Here is a 22058-nt window from a genome sequence, read left to right as displayed (position 1 = left end):
TAAATATAAATAATATATTTATAATATATATAATATAAATAAGAAAGTGACTTGCCTATGAGGTGGCTGAAATCCACATCAAGACGTTTACGATAACTGAAGTCTGGATCTGTTCCGGTACGATGCAGAACAATTTGAGATACACACTCCTCAATGATTTTAAAGTACTGAACCCTGAGAGTGACAACAAGAGACATAAGTATGAATGGGGGGGGGGGAAATGACAAAATATAGATTTGGTAATATGCATCCTTATTGATTTAATATATGGGGGAAGTTTATTCAGTATGATGGAATGGCATGTAGATGAATGACCACATATTTGTCTACGTGAATGGTTAAAACGTGTTGAACCGTAGACCACCATTAAGACAAATTAGGATGTAGCAGCAAGAGTATGAGGCCTAGCAAAAATCTGCAGTAATACTTGTGTAACGGACATGCTCTCGCCCGATGGCACTGTGACCCCAAAACTCCAGACCAAGCGGCATCACTATTGCCGCTCCGCCCCGCCGAGGTAGACAACCATGGAGATGCGAGATTCAACTTCGCACACAGACGCAAAGTGAATTAAAAGGCGGGAGCATCAAAGCTGAGACACAGACATCTGGTTTCGCACCAGAACGCTAAATTAATTAAGTTTCACCACCAGCCACCCTGAAGAGGCTCGCCAACAAAGATTTATCATCCCTGCTGTGTTCCGTGACACCTGCCCATCTGGGCTGGGACAATGGACGGGGCACTAGCGACACCCACAGGTGGCTGAAAGCACTGCAAACCTTGATTCACTAATCACAACCTTCACTGAACTTGAATGTCATAATATTTGAAGACGTTTACATGAACGCCACGAGTGACTGTATTTCTGAAAAGGTGAATTTCAAATCTGTTGTCAACTGAACCGGATGAAATGTTTGACCCCACACAACACAAATGCCACATTGCAAATATTAGTTTTCTTAACAATCACATACACTTGAAACATTCGTTACAGGGATTAAAGAGGATGGGAAATGCATAGCGGCACAATGGTCTCGTTATCTTAAATACAATCATTAATATTTTATTCCACTGGGTTTAAACCACCAAATTGTCCTAAAATGGAAAAGTAACATTCAGAGGGTGTCCAGCTTTCCTTTTGGTCCCAGAGGTGGTGGGAAAAGAAGGGGGTGGGGGGGAGTCCCTCGTGGAGTCCTGTGGGGGTTGCTTCGGGAGTATGGGGTACCGAACCACCTGATACGGTCTGTTCGGTCCCTGTACGATCGGAGTCAGAGTTTGGTCCGCATTGCCGGCAGTAAGTCGGACTCGTTTCCGGTGAGGGTTTGACTCCGCCAAGGCTGCCCTTTGTCACCGATTCTGTTCATAACTTTTATGGACAGAATTTCTAGACGCAGCCGAGGCGTAGAGGGGGTCCGGTTTGGTGGCCTCAGAAATGCATCTCTGCTTTTTGCAGATGATGTGGTTTTGTTGGCTTCATCAAGCCGTGATCCACAACTCTCACTGGAGCGGTTCGCAGCCTAGTGTGAAGCGGCTGGGATGAAAATCAGCACCTTCAAATCTGAGATCTTGGTCCTCAGTCGGATAAGGGTGGAGTGCCCTCTCCGGGTCGGGCATGAGATCCTGCCCCAAGTGGAGGAGTTCAAGCATCTTGGGGTCTTGCTCACGAGTGAGGGAAGAATGGTATGGGGAATCGACAGGCGGATCGGTGCAGCGTGCAGTGATGCGGACTTTGTATCGATCCGTTGTAGTAAAGAAGGAGCTAAGCCAAAAGGCGAAGCTCTCAATTTACCGGTCGATCTATGTTCCTACCTTTACCTATGGTCACGAGCTGTGGGTCGTGACCGAAAGAACAAGATCCCGGATACAAGCGGCCAAAATGAGTTTCCTCCGCAGGGTGTCCAGGCTCTCCCTTAGAGATATGGTGAGAAGCTTGGTCATCCGGGAGGGGCTCCTCCGCATTGAGAGGAGCCAGATGAGATGGCTCAGGCATCTGTTTCGGATGCCTCCCGGACGCCTCTCTGGTGAGGTGTTCCAAGCACCCAGTCCCCGGGGTCTCCTACCGGTGGGACGACCCAGGACACACTGGACAGACTACGTCTCTCGGCTTGCCTGGGAACGCCTCGGGATCCCCTCGGAAGAGCTAGAGGAAGTGGCTGGGGAGAGGGAAGCCTGGGCTTCCCTGCTCAGGCTGGTGCCCCCGCGACCTGACCTCGGATAAGCGGAAGACAATGGATGGAAGTACATGTTGATGTACAAATTTAAGATTAAAATAAAATTTGCCTAATTTCTTTGCTTTTTTTGTTCTGGCCTCCAATTTGAGCCAGGCCCATCTCCACCTGCACCTGATGCCTGCTTCAAGCTGTGCCACATGAATAGCATCCTCCTCTTTTAGTACTCTCATTCTGGAAAAGTATTGACTCAAATCATTGTTTCACTTAATTTTTCCACTATTACCAACTTCAAAGGCTCATCCCAAATGCATCCTCCAGGAAAATATTAGGTACAGTATTTTTCTTTTTTTTGTCCATTTCTGAATTTGAAGTTAGTGTTTGTGAAGTACTGTGTTGTGACATAATCCCTAACATCATTCTGTCGCTTAATACATTTAACATTAACATCCGTAAATTAATTTGACAATTCTAGCCGCTTTTCCTAATGAATACAAGATGTACTTGCGGATCAACTCTTGTCGTCGATGTTACGTGTGCTACGCGGTTCCACTGGGACAACAACCAGGGCCACGACCCGCAGCACCTCAACACGAAAATACAAAAGACCAGTGCAACAAATACGACACTAGCTGATCTGATGAGCAAAAATGTTGCTTAAACGTAAGAGTAGCCAATAGAGGATGTCCGCTCCAGAGGTGGGTAGAGTAGCCAAACATTGTACTCAAGTTATTGAGTATAAAGTTATTTGACAATAATGTGACTCGAGTAAAAGTAAAAAGTAGTCCTCCCAAAAATTACTTGAGTAAGCGTAAAAAGTACACAGTGAAATAATTACTCAAGTACTGAGTAAATAGTAACTTCAGATTTTTTTAACCACAGCATGCACAACAAAAAAAATACAAAATAAAATGTGCATTTGCAAATTCTGATGTTGCTGTGTGTGTGTGTGTGCGCAGTCAAAACTACAACTTCTGCAATTTACTGCTGTGTTTTCTCAAGTTAGAAGTGGGCTGAAATATATACATTTGGGCAGAGAGTGCCAGACAAATACTAAAATACATGAAACCTGTTGTTTTTGTTTGTCTAAATGTAAATGCCTTTATGGTAACGACGACCTCCCTAACATGGTGGCCACGCAGGCACGACGATCAGCCGGGCTGGCTTATAAGTGTTAATACCTATGCCCAGGAAGCCCAATAGAAGGTGTCGTGTGAAGTCATGTGACTTTCTTGTGTCGTTTGATTGGTGAACTAGACATCACTAATTAACTAGACATCACAGATTAATTGGAGACTCTAAATTGCCCGTAGGTGTGAATGTGAGTGCGAATGGTTGTTTGTTTGTATGTGCCCTGCGATTGGCTGGCAACCAGTTCAGGGTGTACCCCGCCTCCTGCCCGATGATAGCTGGGATAGGCTCCAGCACGCCCGCGACCCTAGTGAGGAGAAGCGGCTCAGAAAATGGATGGATGGATGGCGCAAACAGCACCCAATGCGGCAGTCGAAGTCTCGCGCACGAAATAGTTGATAAGCAAAAATTGGTATAAGTAGAGAGCGGCATTTAGATCATTGTTATGGAGTAAAAGTACCGTTACTTCTTCACAGGAGACGGCGAAAGTGTTTTTTCTGGTCTCGTCAACTCCTGTGACTCATCCAAAGCAGGTCCCGAGCCCACAGGCGTAACCTCAGGATAATGCGCTCGCATACTAGTCCGCCGCGGAGTAATATTCTCAATTGCATTTGTGTGTGGATTGTGGATGTGTGGAATGGATCTCGATGCCAGTGTTCAAGGAGTACGAAACAGCCTACGATGACAGCGACGGCGACGGATCAACTCTCAAACAGATGTGGGTGATCCAACCAAACGAAAGACTTGAAAAGTACCATAAAAGAAGATGCGGAGATACTCTTGAGCCATGGTAGTGTAGCATATATTTGGCAAATAAAAATGAAATTAATTTTGGGGAAAATAATAAGCCGGAAGCGACGCTTGGGTTACGTCCGGTTTACCGCAATTTTAATTGTTAAAATCAAACTAATTTTACCTATTAAAGGGGAACCACCTCACTTTTTATTGGACTTTACGCCGATCTGATCGCTGTTATCGGTATCGGCCGATAATTAGCATTTTATGCTGATCGAGTGATCGGCTTTCATGTCATAAGTCCCTGATCCGATCAATGACGTCATCGATCAGCTCCGCATAAGACATTTAACTCCGGGTCTTCGTTGCGTATGAATCCAAAAGCTAGTTTATTTTTAGCCTAGTCACCTGTCTTGTTGCGCAGTACTGTAACTATCTGACGGGCAATAAAGTTTTTTTAATCTTGTCGGTGAAAAAACACTACATCGGTGTGGGACTATTTTGCAGTGTCTCAGACAAACACCACGTAAGTTATTTGCAGTCTGTGCACAACTGAAGTACGTCATTGGGAAAGTCATCTAAATGCTTCAACACAACAAATTTGATCGAGCACCTGAAGAATGTACACGAGGAGCATGCCGCGTTCAAGCAACGCAGCGTGGGGGAAGAGAAAAAAATATATATAATAAAAATAATTAAAAAAAAAAGTAAAACTGACTCGAACTCTGGACAATACCTGTCCATATAGCCAGGACAGTGAGAAAGTTACAGTAAGCATGTCATTAACAGTATTTATTAAAGTAATTTAATTGCAGTAAGTTAGCACCCATTATTTCTGTCATGTAATGTTGATTTGACCTAAACTTATGTCAGTGGCCAATCCTTGAATGCCCCCAAGAGGTCATTGGTGTTTTAACTTTTGTCTAGAATGCCAGAGAATAATTTGAGCTGGGACGGGCTCCAGCACGCCCGCAACCCTTGTGAGGATAAGCTGTAAAGAAAATGGATGGATGGATGGATACAGTACTCAGTATACAGTACACAAGTATATCCAATAAGTGAACAAGTCATATGAATAAACATATTGCTCCATCTTGTGATCGAATCGGTTATCGTTTTTTTTTTTTTTAAACTTGATCGGCGATCAGCCCCAAAAATCCTGATCGTGTAAAGCCTACTTTTTATGTGGATAAAATTTAGGGAAAGTGACGAGAAACCTTTTTATCAGTCTCTTAATCTGAAGGTTGCTATACTATGAAATTTTGAGTTCGAGATGAGGCTTACTTCAACTCACAACACACACAAAATACAACCGGGTGGAATTTTATAGTATATTTAATGACATCTACAAGGGACCTGGAGGGAAACACACAAAGGGTCTAACTAAAGAAAGAAAATAACACTAATAATGGTAAAAAGAAGGAAAATCCGCGTACGAAAAGGGAAATAGAACATCGTGTGTTGGACTAAAGTTGGAAACGTGCGTTTACTGCATCCAATGCGGACAGGGGGGAGAGAGAGAAAGAGAGAGAGAGAGAAAGCAAGAGAGACAGAGAGAGCGCGCGCGAGAGGGAGGACAAAGTTGTCTGAAGCTAGTAATTTCCCTGAAATTATTAGGCACGAATGTTGTAGTCTGGCAAAAGTCTACTCACAACCATAGGCTTAAGCTGGTGGGTGGTAGTCTCTCTCTGGCTCGGGAAGCAAGGCGACAGATTTGGTTGCAGAAGAAAAATATGTAGAAAAATAAAGCAATATAAAACAGACGGAAGAAAAAAACATTTTTGCATCACGCCTTCTTGGGAGAGTATGAACTTCTCTCTTCCTGCGTTTTTTTTTTTTTTAGTGGCTCGCTGGCAATTTCAGAGCGATCATGTTTGGCTGGAAGCTTACCTGGTACCTTTGTAGTAGCTGCTCTGATCGGCAAGCGGTGGCCCACAGAGAGACTGGGAAGCCGGGTCTCTCTCTATACCCAAGGCCCGCAATTGTCGAGCCGTGCCCAAACAAAGAAAGGACAGGGGTGGCCAAAGGCCAGCTCGGCTGGCGCGCTGCCAGCAAGTCAAGAGGCGAGAGAAAAAACACGAGAGCGAGAGAAGGTGTGAGTTAAGAGTTAAATACCCCAGTGGCGGGGCATGGGCAAGAGGGATTGCCGACTTGGAGAAGACCACACCCATCATCTTGAATCTCGTCTACAAATTTGATAAAATGGGTTTAAACTAATATATTAATATAAAATAACTTCAACTTGGTACTCTATTTACTCAGAGGTCAAGCATATCGGACTGACTGTTTATACTATAGTTTTGGCAAATCAACTGCTTATGATTCAAATCACATTTCATGCTGTTTGGAGTCACATAAAGACAAACAATCCTCAAAATCTCACAGTTGCTGAGAAAAATTTAAAAGAGCTTAAAGTTGACACACTGGCACAGACAAGAAATACATTTGGAATATTTCTTCAGGGTTCATGAAATATTAAAACAGACTTTTATCCTTGGTTAAACATCAATTGAGAGTTCACAGGTCGACTTTGCAGTTCCTCTCGACGCCTGCGGGTGTCGCCTTGTCTCAGCAATTGTTCCTATTCCAAGACAGGTCTGGTGGAACACCTGGCGTTAGATGCTTAGGAGTTCAGACTTCGAGGGTAGATGTTAATTAGTTTAGGGCCCACGAGACGTCTCCTTAGAGGCAGCCTCACAGCAAGGCCGCTTGGAAGAATGCAGTTTATCAAGGTGTGGGGAGCCACTGTGTCACCTCAGTTTGCAGGGCGCATGTCCGCTACAGTAGATAGATTGCTATCAGAGACAACATTCCGTCTGTTGATGCCATTCAGAGCCTTTCAGGCAGACATGGGCAGTGTAAGGCCTGCGGGCCACATCTGGCCCATCCACAGACAATGACCACGTCACAAAAGGTTGTCATTAATTTAAAATAAATCAAAAGTAGGTCATACTGTTTCCCATTGGTAGGATGTCATCACTAATTATGTGGTTGACACAGCTTAATATCACCATACCGTCGACACATCCTGCTCGAGCCTGACCGATAAATCAGTAAATCAGATAAACAACCCCTTTTCGGCTGGGCATAAAGGCCGGTGCCCTCTTTGTTGCATGCTCGTTCGACCAACTTGCCGAAGACTGGCTCAGCCAGGAAGCCCCACCTCTCACCTCAGGGTGGCGAGGACACATCGGACCCTTCCCCGACGCAGGGTATCCTGCCAGCGCTCCGAGCTACCCTTTTGTGTGCCTAGGCAAACTCAGCTGGGAAGGAAGTGGGCAGCGCACGTCCGCTCCGAACGTCTTGCAAACAGCGAAACCCGGGCTCTGGCCGCCCTGCCTGGGGCCTCTTTTTCCTGCTCTTCTTTTTTTCCACCTCCTTTTTCCGCCAAAACCACCTGTTCCCCGTGCAGACCGGACCGGCCAAACATTCGGGATATCAACGAGCCCGCCTAAATTGTGTTCCACACAAGTCCAACTTGCCATCTACTAAAGTACAGATTAGTGCATATTTGGGTTTAAATTAACGAGAATAGGAACCCCCAGCTATATGCATTGTCACTACAGCTCATTCCACACTCACGTCACAAATCAGTCTCCTTTGCCAATGTTTGTCTGTCCTTTGTGTTTTTTTTCCTGCATTGTTCCCTTGTAGATTCCCCTGTTAGATATGATTAAATTTTCTATAAAAATTCACTACCTGTATCGTTTGTGTGTGTTTCTAGGTTCGACAACAGACCTCTGGTTATCGAGAACTCTTATCTAATTCCTGTAGCAACCTTCAGATTATGAGACAGAGGTTTTTCGTCACTTTGTCCTGACGTTTTATACATCTAAAAAGAGACGTGGTGCCCCTTTTCGAGATAAAATAATTAGATTTTAACGCTGAAACTCAAAATCACACTAAACCGGAAGTACCGCAGGCATCGCTTCAGGCTTATTCATGTCCCCTAAATTAATTACTTTTTAACCAAACCAATATACGCTACATTAATGTTAGTATAGCAGACCATCCATTTTACGTACGGCCTATCCTCATTAGGGTCGCGGGCGTGCTGGAGCCTACCCAGCTATCTTCATGCGAGAGGCAGGGTACATCCTGAACTGGTCGCCAGCCAATCCTGGCAGTACAGCAGACAAAGAAAAAGATCCTGCAGAAGTTCAGACGGAACTTCATAGTGCAAAAGTTTAACGTCACTTAATGTCACAAAACTGTGAACAATCATCAACAAAATGTATGTGGACATCTGTACTCATGCCCACTTCAACCTCTGAAAATAAAACGATTGTCCTCACGTTTTGAATTTCATGGACATTAGCGTTTTCCTCATTAAACGGCAAACAGTGAGCGCCTATGGAGAGGAAAACATCCATAAAATCTAAAATATTGGGTATTCATTCTAATGTTTTCAGAGGTTGAAGTATAAGAGGTTGAATAAGGAGAGATGTCCATTTACATTTTGGTGATAATTGGTTGTGTTGTGAGTGAGCGTTTCCTCTATCGTGAGCGCATGTGGAGAGGAAAAGGCTTTACGGCCATAAAAATCCAAAATATTGGAGATTTCATTCTGATATTTTTAGAGGTTGAAGTGGGCATAAGGAGAGATGTCCACAAAAATTTTGCTGACAATTGCTTGCTGTTTTGTGACATTAAGTGACAAACCTTTTCTCTATAGTGAGCGCATATGGAGAAGGAAAATATTCGGGATTTTGTTCTGATAGTTTCAGAGGTTGAAGTGGGCATAAGGAAATATGTCCTTATATATTTTGGTGACGAGTGGTCGCAGTTTACACACGTTATACTTTTTTTTTTTTTTTTACATTGTTTAGACTGTCCTGACAAGGGGAAGCAAACCTTCGATTAAAAAAAAAAAAAATGAATTACATCAGCGCATGCACACAGCAGAATATTTGAAAAACCTCATAAAATACAGCTCTTACGGCATGTTTTGAGCATATGGATATAAGCAATATTGATGGTGCACATTATACATAGGTAGAAGAGTTTTCCTGATGCTTGGGCTTGATTTTTAGATTCTTCATGAGAAATTATGGACTGCAACTGTGAATTCACATGTCCATTATCATCTAATTTAAGATCATTATAAAGCGTTTTAAAGGTCCCATATTTTACCAAACCAACTTTTTCAAGTATTTGGGATGTTAGATTAGCTCTATGGTGACTTAGTAAACATGTGAAATATGAATTAAAATCATCAACACATTTCTGAATTAATGACATTTTTCTGCCAAGAGGCCTGAAATTTCTCAAGCTTATCTGCTTCACTAGTGAAGAACTCCACCTACCTCTCCGCCCCTGTAAACATAACACGTGCTCTCACAAGTAATGAGGGTTGGGTCTTCTACACAGAGGCAACCAATCAGTGGAAAGGGGGTTACCTTAGCCAAATATGGACAAAGCGGATAGTATGACAAAACCAAGATGTTTTTTAAAGGAAATTGACACTTTTATACTAAATCCATGTTGGAGATTCACTCTATGGAGGTCTAAATAGCCAAAATATAAGACCTTTAAAGTTGTGTATATTACATTTATCAGATAAGCATTTATGCAACTGTTAATACCCATGTCTAACAGTATCTAATATAAGATGCTCACAGTTTACAATCTTTATGTTGACAGTGTTCTCACTTAAAGTTCCTTGTTTTGATTCAGTCGTGTCATGCTTCTTTGCCTTGGCTCATATTTTGGGTATTATAATAATTTGCGTTCATGTACAGTATATATCATGTGTATATCAATGTTGTTATTTCATATATCTGCTAATATATTGGTTATGGGCCAATACATCGGATATCGGCCGATATATCGGATATATATATTTGGTTTTAGTGCCCAATATTGGTATCGGCCCCAAAAATCCCATATCGGTTGAGTTCTACACCCTGCAATAGAATCACAAGCCAGATCAGGGTTTACTGGTCCCAAACGTAATGTAGCTAGCTGAATTAAATTGTACTGCTGTACTTTTTTAAGGGACAAGAAACAGACAGCACACTAATAGTGTTATAAATCTTTTTAAAATATTCCATGACCTGCGTATGTATTAGGTATTGACAGACCTGACCAAGTAGTCGTTGCGAATGAGGACCAAGTGCTGCAATATAGAGATGAAATAGTTTTCTGCACTGCTGTCCTTCACCATATTCAGCAAAATACTGAACACGTCCCCCGCATCAGTAAAGCGAGTCAAGGCAAAGACTTGCTGAGAAATGTAAGCAATTCTTTGTAACCACAAAAAAGCCAAATGTACTTTTCAGTGAATACCCCAGGAAACATTGAATTACTTAATTAATTAATTAATGAGTGTTACCTGCTATCTATTCATAAATATCTGACATTCAGAAGGTAACAGGGGTATTTTCATTTTAGATAGAATACACTAACAGGGTACAGTCACTTAATTAGGTAAATAGTAGAAAGGATATTCCAGCTCGCTTTTGATGTCTTCCAGCCTATGAGAGAACTCCATCATGTCCTCTTCTTTGTGTTCCTCAAACACCTTGAGCTGAATGTCAAGGGCCTCATTCCTCACAGATGACAGTTGCTACATTTAAAATAAAGAACATTCAGTAAAGTTGCAAGGAGATAAAAGTATTCAGATTAAGAAGCAATATAAGCGTTACGATTTACGTTAATACGTGGATACAGTTCTATTGTCTGTCTATAATTTGGGGGGGGGGGGGGGGTGTACTTACCGGTAAAATGGCTTTAAGGCCACAACGAATAAATTCATTTCTGATGTGCAGCCTCAAGTCGAGCTCATCAGGTGATGTCACAAGCGCATTGATGAACTGCATGCATGCCACCTGCAATATCAAATGTAAAGAAGATGCAGGTTTGAGTCAGTCCTGTGAATGTAAGAAATAAAACTGAATCCTTCTTTCAGAAGGTGATGAGCATGCAAACACGCATGGTAAATGAGCTACACACCAAAGAAGCAAAGAAACATTACTAAGGCATGTCTATTTTCTCCAGTCTCCAACTAGGGAGGGTTGACTTTAATATTGATGCAACAACTGTAGACCCATACCAACAGTCAATCGCAGGGAAAATTTGATAAATAGAAGCATTTTTTTTCCTCTGCCCACCAAGTTCAGTTCTGGGACTACTGCTAAATCCTGCAGCTGGGAGACAGGGAGTGACAGGAAAATTAATTATTGACCACTCAAGCACTCTACTCATGTATGAAAAATAGCATAATCCTTAAGTCCAGAAAGGAAGCACAAAAAAATATTTTACATTTACAATATATTTATTAATTATTTATTGTTGATAATTCCCTTTGATGTTATAATAAAGGCAGACAGGCAAACATCTGGAGTAGATCATTACCACCTCAAAAAATACAGTAGCTTTCCAAGTACCACCATCATAACCAACATTAAAATACATTAGTATAGTTCTTCAAAAACGAGGCAGTTTTTATACCTAAAATGTATATTTAAAAAATTATAAAAATGTAACTTAAATAAATGTTTGAAAACAAAAATTTCTTAAATATTTCATACAAATGCGCACGCACACGAACACGCACAGAGGCGCACGCACACATCAATTAAGTGCAACTTTCTGTACTTAGTAAGGTATAATACTATTTTGCTGACTTTTTTTTTTTTTTACTTGATGCTGCTATAACCGGTGAATTTCCCCACTGAGGAATGAATAAAATCTTCTTTACGCATTATAACTGATGTCACAAAAATGTTTTGACTATTTTTGGTACCATACAAAATAAATCTCCCCCACACCCCACCCCAAAAAAATCACAGAGTTTAAAAAAACGATAATCGATCACAGATCCGATCACAAGTTGGATCAATGTGTCCATTTCAATGACTTGTTCATTTACGGTATACAGCGGGAACAGAAAGTTTTCAGACGCCCTTAAATTTTTCACTCTTTGTTATATTGCAGCCATTTATTAAAATCATTTAAGTTCCTCATTAATGTACAGATAGCACCCCATATTGAGAGAAAAAAATTTATTGTTGACATTTTTGCTGATTTATAAAAAAGTAAAACTGAAATATCACACACCCATAAGTATTCAGACCCTTTGCCGTGACACTCATATTTAATTCTGTGCTGTCCATTTCTTCTGATCATCCTTGAGATGGTTCTACGCCTTCATTGGAGTCCAGCTGTGTTTGATTATTCTGATTGGACTTGATTAGTAAAGCCACACACCTGTCTATATAAGACCTTACAGCTCACGGTGCATGTCACAGCAAATGAGAATCATGTGAGACGCATCTTCAAACAACAAAAGATTAACAAAGCGGCAGGCCCGGACCACGTGTCTCCATCCTGCCTCAAAGTCTGCGCGGACCAGCTCGCGCCAGTCTTCACTCAGATCTTCAACAGATCACTGGAAATGTGCGAAGTTCCATCCTGCTTCAAACGCTCCACCATCATCCCAGTCCCCAAGAAACCTGCAATCTCGGGTCTGAATGACTACAGGCCTGTCGCTTTGACATCTGTGGTCATGAAGTCCTTTGAACGTCTTGTGCTGGACCACCTCAAGAGTGTCACAGGTCCCCTGCTGGACCCCCTGCAGTTTGCCTACCAAGCGAACAGATCTGCGGATGATGCAGTCAACATGGGACTGCACTTCATCCTAGAACACCTCGACAGTGCAGGGACCTACGCGAGGATCCTGTTCGTGGACTTCAGCTCAGCGTTCAACACCATCATCCCTGAACTCCTTTCATCCAAGCTTCTCCAGCTCAGCGTCTCACCTGCCATCTGCCAGTGGATTACCAGCTTTCTGACGGGCAGGACACAGCAGGTCAGGCTGGGGGAGGCCACCTCATCCACACGCAGCATCAGCACTGGGGCGCCCCAAGGTTGTGTCCTCTCTCCGCTGCTCTTCTCTCTCTACACGAACGACTGCACCTCAGCGAACCCGACTGTCAAACTCCTGAAGTTTGCAGATGACACCACTGTCATCGGCCTCATCAAGGACGGTGACGAGTCTGCATATCGACAGGAAGCGGAGCGGCTGGAGCTGTGGTGCGGCCGACACAACCTGGAGCTGAACACGCTCAAGACTGTAGAGATGATCGTGGACTTCAGGAGGCATCCTTCGCCACAGCTGCCCCTCACGCTGTCCAGCTGCCTTGTGTCAACCGTCGAGACCTTCAAGTTCCTGGGAATTACAATCTCCCAGGACCTGAAGTGGGCGACCAACATCAACTCCGTCCTCAAAAAGGCCCAGCAGAGGATGTACTTCCTGCGGCTTCTGAGAAAGCATGGCCTGCCACCGGAGCTGCTGAGACAGTTCTACACAGCGGTCATCGAATCAGTCCTGTGTTCTTCCATCACAGTCTGGTTTGGTGCTGCTACAAAAAAGGACAAACTCCGACTGCAACGGACAATCAAAACTGCTGAAAGGATTGTCGGTACCCCCCTACCCACCCTTGAGGACTTGCACGCTGCCAGAACTAAGACAAGGGCGTGCAAAATCCTCTCGGACCCTCCCCACCCTGGTCACCAGCTCTTCCAGCTCCTTCCCTCAGGTAGGCGCTACCGATCAATGCAAACTAGAACTAGTAGACATTCCAACAGCTTCTTCCCTCTTGCAATCAACTTCTTGAACAGCTAACTTACAATTCCATTACAACAAGCTGGCAATTTTTTGACTTGAGTTCGTTGTCACATTTCTGTATTATGTATTACTCGTGCACTCACTGTAGTTGTCTCGCTGTGCTGCACTATTTGCATATAGTGGCCACTCATGCCAGAGTAGTATCTGCTCCATTTGCACACTGATTGAGGAGTATCTGTAACATTTGCACAACCATTGTCCCAGATTATCGCAGTACTCGTCACTTTAAACCGCATACACTCCTTGAAGTCTCAGTGCCCTTTGCACAATGGTCATTGCACCGGACTATTGGGATATTAGCCATTCGAACTGAGGACTCTGCATCTTTTTGCACAATTGTTGTTTGTTGTTGTTTTCTGTTAATGTCTTTATGTCTCCAAAGTGTTCTGTAAATTGACTGTCTGTTGTACTAGAGCGGCTCCAACTACCGGAGACAAATTCCTTGTGTGTTTTGGACATACTTGGCAAATAAAGATGATTCTGATTCTGATTCTGATGAGGTCAAAGGAACTGCCTAAAGAGCTTAGAGACAGAATTGTGGCTCGGCACAGATCTGGCCAGGGTTACAAAAGAAATTCTGCTGCACTTAAGGTTCCTAAGAGCACAGTGGCCTCCATAATCCTTAAATGGAAGACTGATTTCAGAACCCTTCCGAAAGCTGGCCATCCGGCCAAACTGAGCAATCCGGGGAGAAGAGCCTTGGTGAGAGAGGTAAAGAAGAACCCAAAGATCACTGTGGCGGAGCTCCAGCAATGCAGTCGGGAGATGGGAGCAAGTTCTAGAAAGGCAACCATCACTACAGCCCTCCACCAGTCGGGCTTTATGGCAGTGGCCCGACGGCAGCATCTCCTCAGTGCAAGACACATGAAAGCGTTTGCTAAAAAACACCTGAAGGACTCCAAGATGGTGAGAAATAAGATTCTTTGGTCTGATGAGACCAAGATAGAAATTGTTGGCCTTAATTCTAAGTGTATGTGTGGAGAAAACCAGGCACTGTCCAATACAGTCCCAACAGTGAAGCATGGTGGTGGCAGCATCATGCTGTTGGTGTGTTTTTCAGCTGCAGGGACAGGGAGACTGGTTGCAATCGAAGAAAAGATGAATGCGGCAAAGTACAGGGATATCCTGGACAAAAACCTTCTCCAGAGTGCTCAGAACCTCAGACTGGGCCGAAGATTCACCATCAAAAAAGACAATGACCCTAAGCACACTGCTAAAATACCGAAGGAGTGGCTTCAGAACAACTCCGTGACTGTTTTTGAATGGCCCAGCCAGAGCCCTGACTTAAACCCAATTGAACTTCTCTGGAAAGACCTGAAAATGGGTGACCATCAACATTCATCATCCAATGGGACAGAACTTTTTGAGTTTGAGTTGACAAGCTAAAGCTCAGTGGTTTTATTGCAGTAGTCTGACAGTGTAATCGTGAAAGACGAAATATGTTTTGGAGTCTGATCCAGGCATTGTGTGTTATCTGTCTCAGACGTGTTGTCTGTCTCACACCGGCGACTTTTTTTTCTTTTTAAACTTTCTTGGCGGTCAGATATTTACAGTACTACATCAAAAGACACGCGACAAGGCTAATAATAAACTAGCTTTTGGATTTAAATATACTGTACACGATGGTGACGCAAAGTAAATGTCTTTTGCAGAGCCGATCAATGACGTCATTGATCGGATCGACGAATTATGACAAAGCTGATCAGCATAAAATGCTAATTATCGGCCAATACCGATCAAACTGATCAGATCGGTGTGAAGTCTATGAAAATGTATTGGCCCCCTTCTCAAAATCTTATTTTTGCATCGATTCCCCACTTTAATGTTTAAGATCATCAAACAAATGTAAATATCAGACAAATATAATCCAAGTGAATTTAAAACTCTTTTTAAATGGTGATTTGATTTACAGTATTAAGGGGGGAAAAAAACTATTCAAAGTTAACTGGCCCTGTGTGAAAAAGTAACGGCCCCCTAAACCTAATAGCTGGTTGGGCCATCATCAGCAGCAACAACAGAAATCAAGCGTTTTCTTTAACTGACAATGAGTCTTTTACATCTCTGTGGAGATATTTTGGCCCACTATTCCTTGCAGAATTGTTTGAATTCAACAAAAATTGAGGGTTTTTTAGCATAAACTGCCTTTTTAAGTTCATGCCACTGCATTTCAATTGGATTCAAGTATGGACTATGAGTAGGCCACTCCAAAACCTCCTTGTCTGTTTTTTTTTTTAAGCCATTCAGAAGTTGAGTTGTTGGTGTGTTTTGGATCATTATCCTGCTGCAGAAGTGAACTTTTTTTGTTTGAGGTCACAAACTGATGGCTGAACATTCTTCTTCAGGATTTTCTGTTAAAGAGTAGAATTCAAAGTTCCATCACTTACAGCGAGTTGTCCAGGTCCTGAAGGAACAAGCTGCCTAAGACCATCACACTACCACCACTATGTTTGACTGATGGTATGATGATCTTTTTATGAAATGCTGTGCTACATTTTCACCAGATGTAATGAGACACACCTTCCAAAGAGCTCAACTTTCATCTCATCAGTCCATATAATTTTCTCACAAAAGTCTTGGCAATCATTCAGATGTTTTTTGTTGATGATGTTTGATTGTTTTGCAAAAGTAAGACGAGCCTCTATGTTCTTGTTAGTTCGCAGTGTTTTTCGCCTTGTAAGTATGCCATGGACGCCATTTTTCCCCAGTCTCTTCCTTATTGTTGTGTATGAACACTGACCTTAACTAAGGCAAGGGAGGTCTACAGTTCTTTAGAAGTTGTCCTGAGTTCCTTTGTGGCCTCCTGGATGAGTCATTGCTGTTCCCTTGGGGTAATCTTTGTAGACCGGCAACTCCTGGGAATGTTCAGCACTGTTCCACGTTTTCTCCATGTTAGGATAATGGCTGTCCCCATGTTTCGCTGGAATCCTAAAGCTTTAGAGATGGCTTTGTAACCCTTTCCTGAATGATAGATGTTAGTTTCTGGACTGGTCTGGAATTTTTTTGGATCGTCTCATTTTGTTGTGGGTTTTTTTTAGATCTTTTGTACGACTTGATTTTGTCGGGACAGATTCTGTTTGTGATTTCTTGATTGAACAGGTCTGGAGGTAATCACGCTTGGTTGTGATCAGTGAAAGGGGGTAATTACTTTTTTCACACAGGGCCAGGTAACTTTGAATAGTTTTTTTTTCCTGAATAAATGAAATCATTTAAAAACAGCATTTTAAGGTCACTTGGGTTATATTTGTTTGATGATCTTGAATAAAGTGGGGAAACTATGCAACGGCCTGTAGTTGTACTAAAGTCAGACTCTTTTCCTCTTTGCTTACTTGTAACTGCACCGAGTGATCTCGTAGTCCTTGCACGATGGGATTAAATCTCTCAATGCCTCTCCATTCCCCAGCTGTGGTGATGGCTTCAAGAACCTTCTCCAAACTAAATGAAAAAAAGAAATGCATGAGTGAATATTGGGTTGATGGGATTTGTAAAATGATCATTAGTCACTCTCTGAGAATAACAAGTGGATGGAAATCTTTTTATTTTATTTTATTTTTTTGTCACTGATGTTTGAACTAAAACAAAGAAGACATTGGAACATACATGTTGTCTTCGCCCACAATGCAGATGGCTGACAGCAGCTTCATCACATCAGTCATCATAGCGGATTGTGTGGGATCTATTGCTCTTGATAGTAATGTAAGACTTCTCTCCTCGCCAAGTATTCTATCCAAGCCATACTGCAATAAAAAAGCACATGTATAAACAGCTGTTCCTTCACACAGTAAACTCAACTATTATTTTCAAGACATTTTTTGCATAATTTAAATGAGTTGCGATTACAAATGACGCAGAACTAACTAGCTCATGCAACGGTGTAAGAATACGTCATGCGACAAGGCACGCTCAGTTACTGCAATACCTACTGGTTTTCATTAGATTGTTTTAAATATATGGCCTAGAAGAATTTTGCATACATATCCATCCATTTTCTGTACCGCTTATCCTCACTAGGGTCTCGGGCGTGCTGAAGCCTATACCAGCAGATTCTGGGCGAGAGGCGGGGTATACCCTGAACTGGTCGCCAGCCAAAGGGAGGGCTGGTGCCTTGACATACAAGTTTAATTGGTTCCTTGACCACGCTCATTACTCAAAACATTCATATCTCAAAACATCTTTCTCCAAATGAAAGGAAATGCAATTACGTCATTCCAGCCTTCCCCACAAAAACACAAGTTTTGTGTTTTTAATGAGGAACATAAGACTATAATATCATTCTTTATAAAAATAAAAAAATAAAAATGTAAAGCATTAAGCAGTTTGTGCATGATGATTCAATGCTGTTGTGGAATATTAACATTGTAAGTAAATATGATTTGTTATTCAGTGGTGTTTTTTATAAATTCTTCATAAGTAATCATCTAGTGAGCTGAATAATCAAATATGCTGCCTTCTCATAGGCACCTTTTGGGAAGCAGCAAATACCTCTCTTTCTTACTCAAATAACAAAGGTGAGGAAACAACTGTGTAGCTGAAAGTAGCTGATGAGTAGCCAACAAGTCTATTGCGTGGGCGCAAATTTGGGAAGACCTGCCAACATTGTGGTTTACGGCTGTCAGCTGGAAGCTGACCAAGGACGGCCGTGACATCACTGACGCTCCAGTTCATGGAAGCCCGTGTCACTGACGCCTGCTGGCATGGCCCGATGAACCTATGGCGACCCCAAAAGGGAGATAAAAGCCATAACTACCGCATAGCTTTAGATACTATTAGAAAGTAAACACCTAGTACACCAGACACCATTAAAAACTAACGTGTATATATGGCTGTATTGCATGCTTATACTTGCACTTAAAAAATATCAACAAAGATGCTGAGACACCATTATAAACCAACAATTTGGATAACATATGATATTGACACAATGAGAAACTATGCCATTTTAGGGAAACTTGATCTGGCCAATCAGGACCAAGAGGTGGATTTAGAACAAGGTGGGCGAGTCCTGAAAATGTATATAAGGGAATGTTTCATTATGTTCAAGTAGTTCTTTGCCATCTTGGCGAATTACTCTGTTTGAGGCCTCAAATAAACATTCAGTGATCAGTTCGAGCTTTTTGTCTTTTGGTTTTATTGAAGTCTTAGTCCAAGTTTACTTCTTAAAACTTTGAGTGTTAAATACAAATCCATCAACTGACCACCATCTTCTGAGGGGAGTGGCCCAAGGTGCAGGAGGAGCACAGACAAAGGTCAGACTGCGACTCACCAAAAGGCACCATCCCGATCAAGTGTCGACAAATCGAGACAACACTGTAATCCAATTCGGTGTTCTGCTCCTTCTACTACTACTACTCAATAAACACAATATTGCCAAAAGTATTCGCTCACATGCCTTGGCTCACATGATCTGAAGTGACATCCCCTACTTAATCAATGGGATTTACTATGACATCAGTCCACCATTTACAGCTATAACTGCTTTAATTCTTCTGAAAGGCCAGGCCTTCTCATCCAACATCAGTGTATGACCTCACAAATGCACTTCTGGAAGAATGGTGAAAAACTTCCATAAACACACTCCTAAACCTTGTGGACAGCCTTCACAGAAGATGTGAAGTTGTTACAGCTGAAAAGGGTGCACCGATGTCATTTTGAACCTTATGGATTAGGAATGGGATGTCACTTAAATTAATATGTGAGTCAAGGCAGGTGAGCGATAACCTTTGGCAATGTGCCTGTGAGTAAGGATGTCCCGATCCAACTTTTTCACTTCCGATCCGATACTGCAGCCTCGAGTTTTGGCCAACACCCTTAGAGCACAATAATCAGCAACAGTAGGTATGTGAAAAAATGACCCATCATAATCATTACTCTTTAAGCGTAATCATTCATAAATTATGGCTCTAATATTTATTGTGTTTTTATTGCATCAACCTTGAAATGACAGATGCAGTGGCAGCCTGAATCAAAGTATATGAGATTTAGACGTGCCATTGTCAAAAATATATGTGTCTATGGATTAATTCGCCTTTACCAATTCTGTTTTCGACATTGGTTAATATATATATATATATATATATATATATATATATATATATATACATTTAAAAAGAAAATTTAAAAAGCAATTCTATTAAATCAGATTACTGTAATCAGATCTCAAAAGTCAATTAAAACTCAGCAGTCTAGTTTGAAAATAAACAAATAACTTGCTGATACATTGAATTGGATAGTTTATGCATAGACAATAGTTTAGCTTTCTAATTTTGTGAATGTAGTACTTGTATAGATGCCTTTTCTTGCATGATATTTATATATTTATATTTCCTATATCCACTAATGCTACTGATATGATGGCTATTTCCCCCTGATGGGACTAATAAAGATTATTTTATATTACAAATATTTATTATTAACGATAATATAATCTTAACCAGACCCAGTTCTCAGATGACATCTCCAGTGACGTATTAATTGGCTTGTTATTTAGTTTTTCAAACTTGGGTTACTCTCTGCTATAACGCGGTTCCAGCCAGACCTGTGACAAGTGTACTGTATCACCCAATCACTTATTTCGGTGTTTTGCAACTTCACGACACGATAGCTTAGCGATTAGCGTCATGCTTTTCCATATTTTCTTACCCACTCCTCGCCCTCGCTTGGTGATAACGCAAACGAAACATGTAAGAAGCATGGTAAGAAGTGTAGTTTATTCACTACCATGGAGGTGATGATTAGTGACTTATAATGCGTTGACACCGGATGCAAAGAGAACTTTCGCCTCTGTGGTTTAGCAGATTAATAAAAGTGCAATAACATTGCGTGCCCCTCTTTTTTTCTCACTTTTTTTTCAAACAGTATAGTGTTAATTTTATCGAATTCATTTATTAAATTTTTGTCATAGTGGCCAAACACTGCGCCGTACTGGCCGGTAATGTTGGACGCTGGATCCGTAACGGTTGCGCGTTCAGTGATTTCCGTAACAAAATAGAGATGTTCCGTAACATTTCGCAGCTCTGTCAACGTGTACCAAACCAACCAAAAACCGTGACCAAGATACAAACCAAACCGTGGATTTTGTGAACCATTCCACCCATAATTTTGACTAGGGAAAAATGGCTGTTAGTGTAGTTACCTTGTTGTTCATGAAGGCTTTTAGACATTGGATAACCTTATGTTGGTTCTTCTTGTCGATCCTCTCCTGCCTAGTGACATAAAATACACAGAATTCATCCACATTATCCCAGAGAGCGATGCACAGAAAGTTTTAGCCAAGACTTCAAATCATCTCGTTAGCATAATTAAAAAAGGCAAGGTATTTACACATATTACACTTAGTTTCTTTATCTTGAGATGAGTACGTTAAAGAATAAGAAACTTACTGTTTCTTGGACAGCAACCTCTCCAATATATTAAGGAGCAGTCCAAGACCCTCATGACCAAAGCTTTGCACCCAACTAGAAAATGAATAAACATGTAGTATCACAACAGAGTTAAGATAGGCAATAAAATGAGACAAAGCAGTATGCCACAAAATTGAGTCTGGCATTGAACATTAACGCAAGAAAGTTATTGCAGTATATTATGTAATAGGATAAAATAATTCTGCATGCTGTTCAAATTGCACAACATAATACTTACTCTATAATCGTAATCGTTAATAAATTATGGGTTCAATATATGATTTTTTTTTTTTTTTTATTTTTTTATTGCATCAACCTTGTAATGGCCGTCACAGTCTCAGGCTGCATCAGAGTATTCAGATCTCAAAAGTCAATTGAAACTCAGCACTCTATTTTGCAAACAAAAAAAATTACATTGCTGATAGATTGTATTGGATAAATTAGGCATGATCAATAGTTTAGTTTATTTATTATATCCACTATTGCTCCTGAAACGATGGAAATTTCCCCATTGTTAAATACTTTTCACCAGACCCCGTTCTTTTCTTAACACCTGACCCTGTTCTCAGACGACATTTCCAGTGATGTACTAATTCATTTCCTGTTCACAGGGAGTCTCTGAGTGGCCGTGAATTATTTTACATTTACAGTGGGTACGGAAAGTATTCAGACCCCCTTACATTTTTCACTCTTTTTTATATTGCAGCCATTTACTGAAATCTTTTAAGTAAATTTTTTTGCCACATTAATGTACACACAGCACGTTACATCGACAGAAAAAAAACAGAATTGTTGAAAAACTGAAATATCACACAGCCATAAGTATTCAGACCCCTTGCTCAGGATTTAGTAGAAGCACCCTTTTGAGCAAATACAGCCATGAGTCTTTTTGGGAATAATGCAACAAGTTTTTCCACACCTGGATTTGGGGATCATCTGCCCTTCCTCCTTGCAGATCCTCTCCAGTTCTGTCAGGTTGGATGGTGAACGTTGGTG

General features: G+C 41.5%; 1 protein-coding gene across 7 annotated transcripts in view; it reads right to left on the bottom strand.

Moving 5' to 3' along the window:
- LOC133472273 (protein diaphanous homolog 3-like) overlaps window positions 1-22058 on the bottom strand; it is a 247402-nt gene that overhangs the window by 214153 nt on the left and 11191 nt on the right. For all 7 annotated transcript variants that reach the window (XM_061762856.1, XM_061762881.1, XM_061762891.1 and 4 more), the window contains 8 exons: window positions 21042-21116; window positions 20795-20864; window positions 17263-17399; window positions 16992-17097; window positions 10754-10864; window positions 10484-10602; window positions 10118-10234; window positions 56-174 (listed from right to left, as the gene is read on the bottom strand). In XM_061762856.1, the coding sequence (XP_061618840.1) occupies window positions 56-174; window positions 10118-10234; window positions 10484-10602; window positions 10754-10864; window positions 16992-17097; window positions 17263-17399; window positions 20795-20864; window positions 21042-21116 (854 nt within the window). The remainder of the gene's footprint in view (window positions 1-55; window positions 175-10117; window positions 10235-10483; window positions 10603-10753; window positions 10865-16991; window positions 17098-17262; window positions 17400-20794; window positions 20865-21041; window positions 21117-22058) is intronic.

Source organism: Phyllopteryx taeniolatus, chromosome 2 (assembly GCF_024500385.1).
Source record: "Phyllopteryx taeniolatus isolate TA_2022b chromosome 2, UOR_Ptae_1.2, whole genome shotgun sequence".
NCBI classification, from domain to species: Eukaryota; Metazoa; Chordata; class Actinopteri; order Syngnathiformes; family Syngnathidae; genus Phyllopteryx; species Phyllopteryx taeniolatus.
Note: the sequence above shows the minus strand (reverse complement) of the source record. Positions and strands in the feature narration are given on the sequence as shown.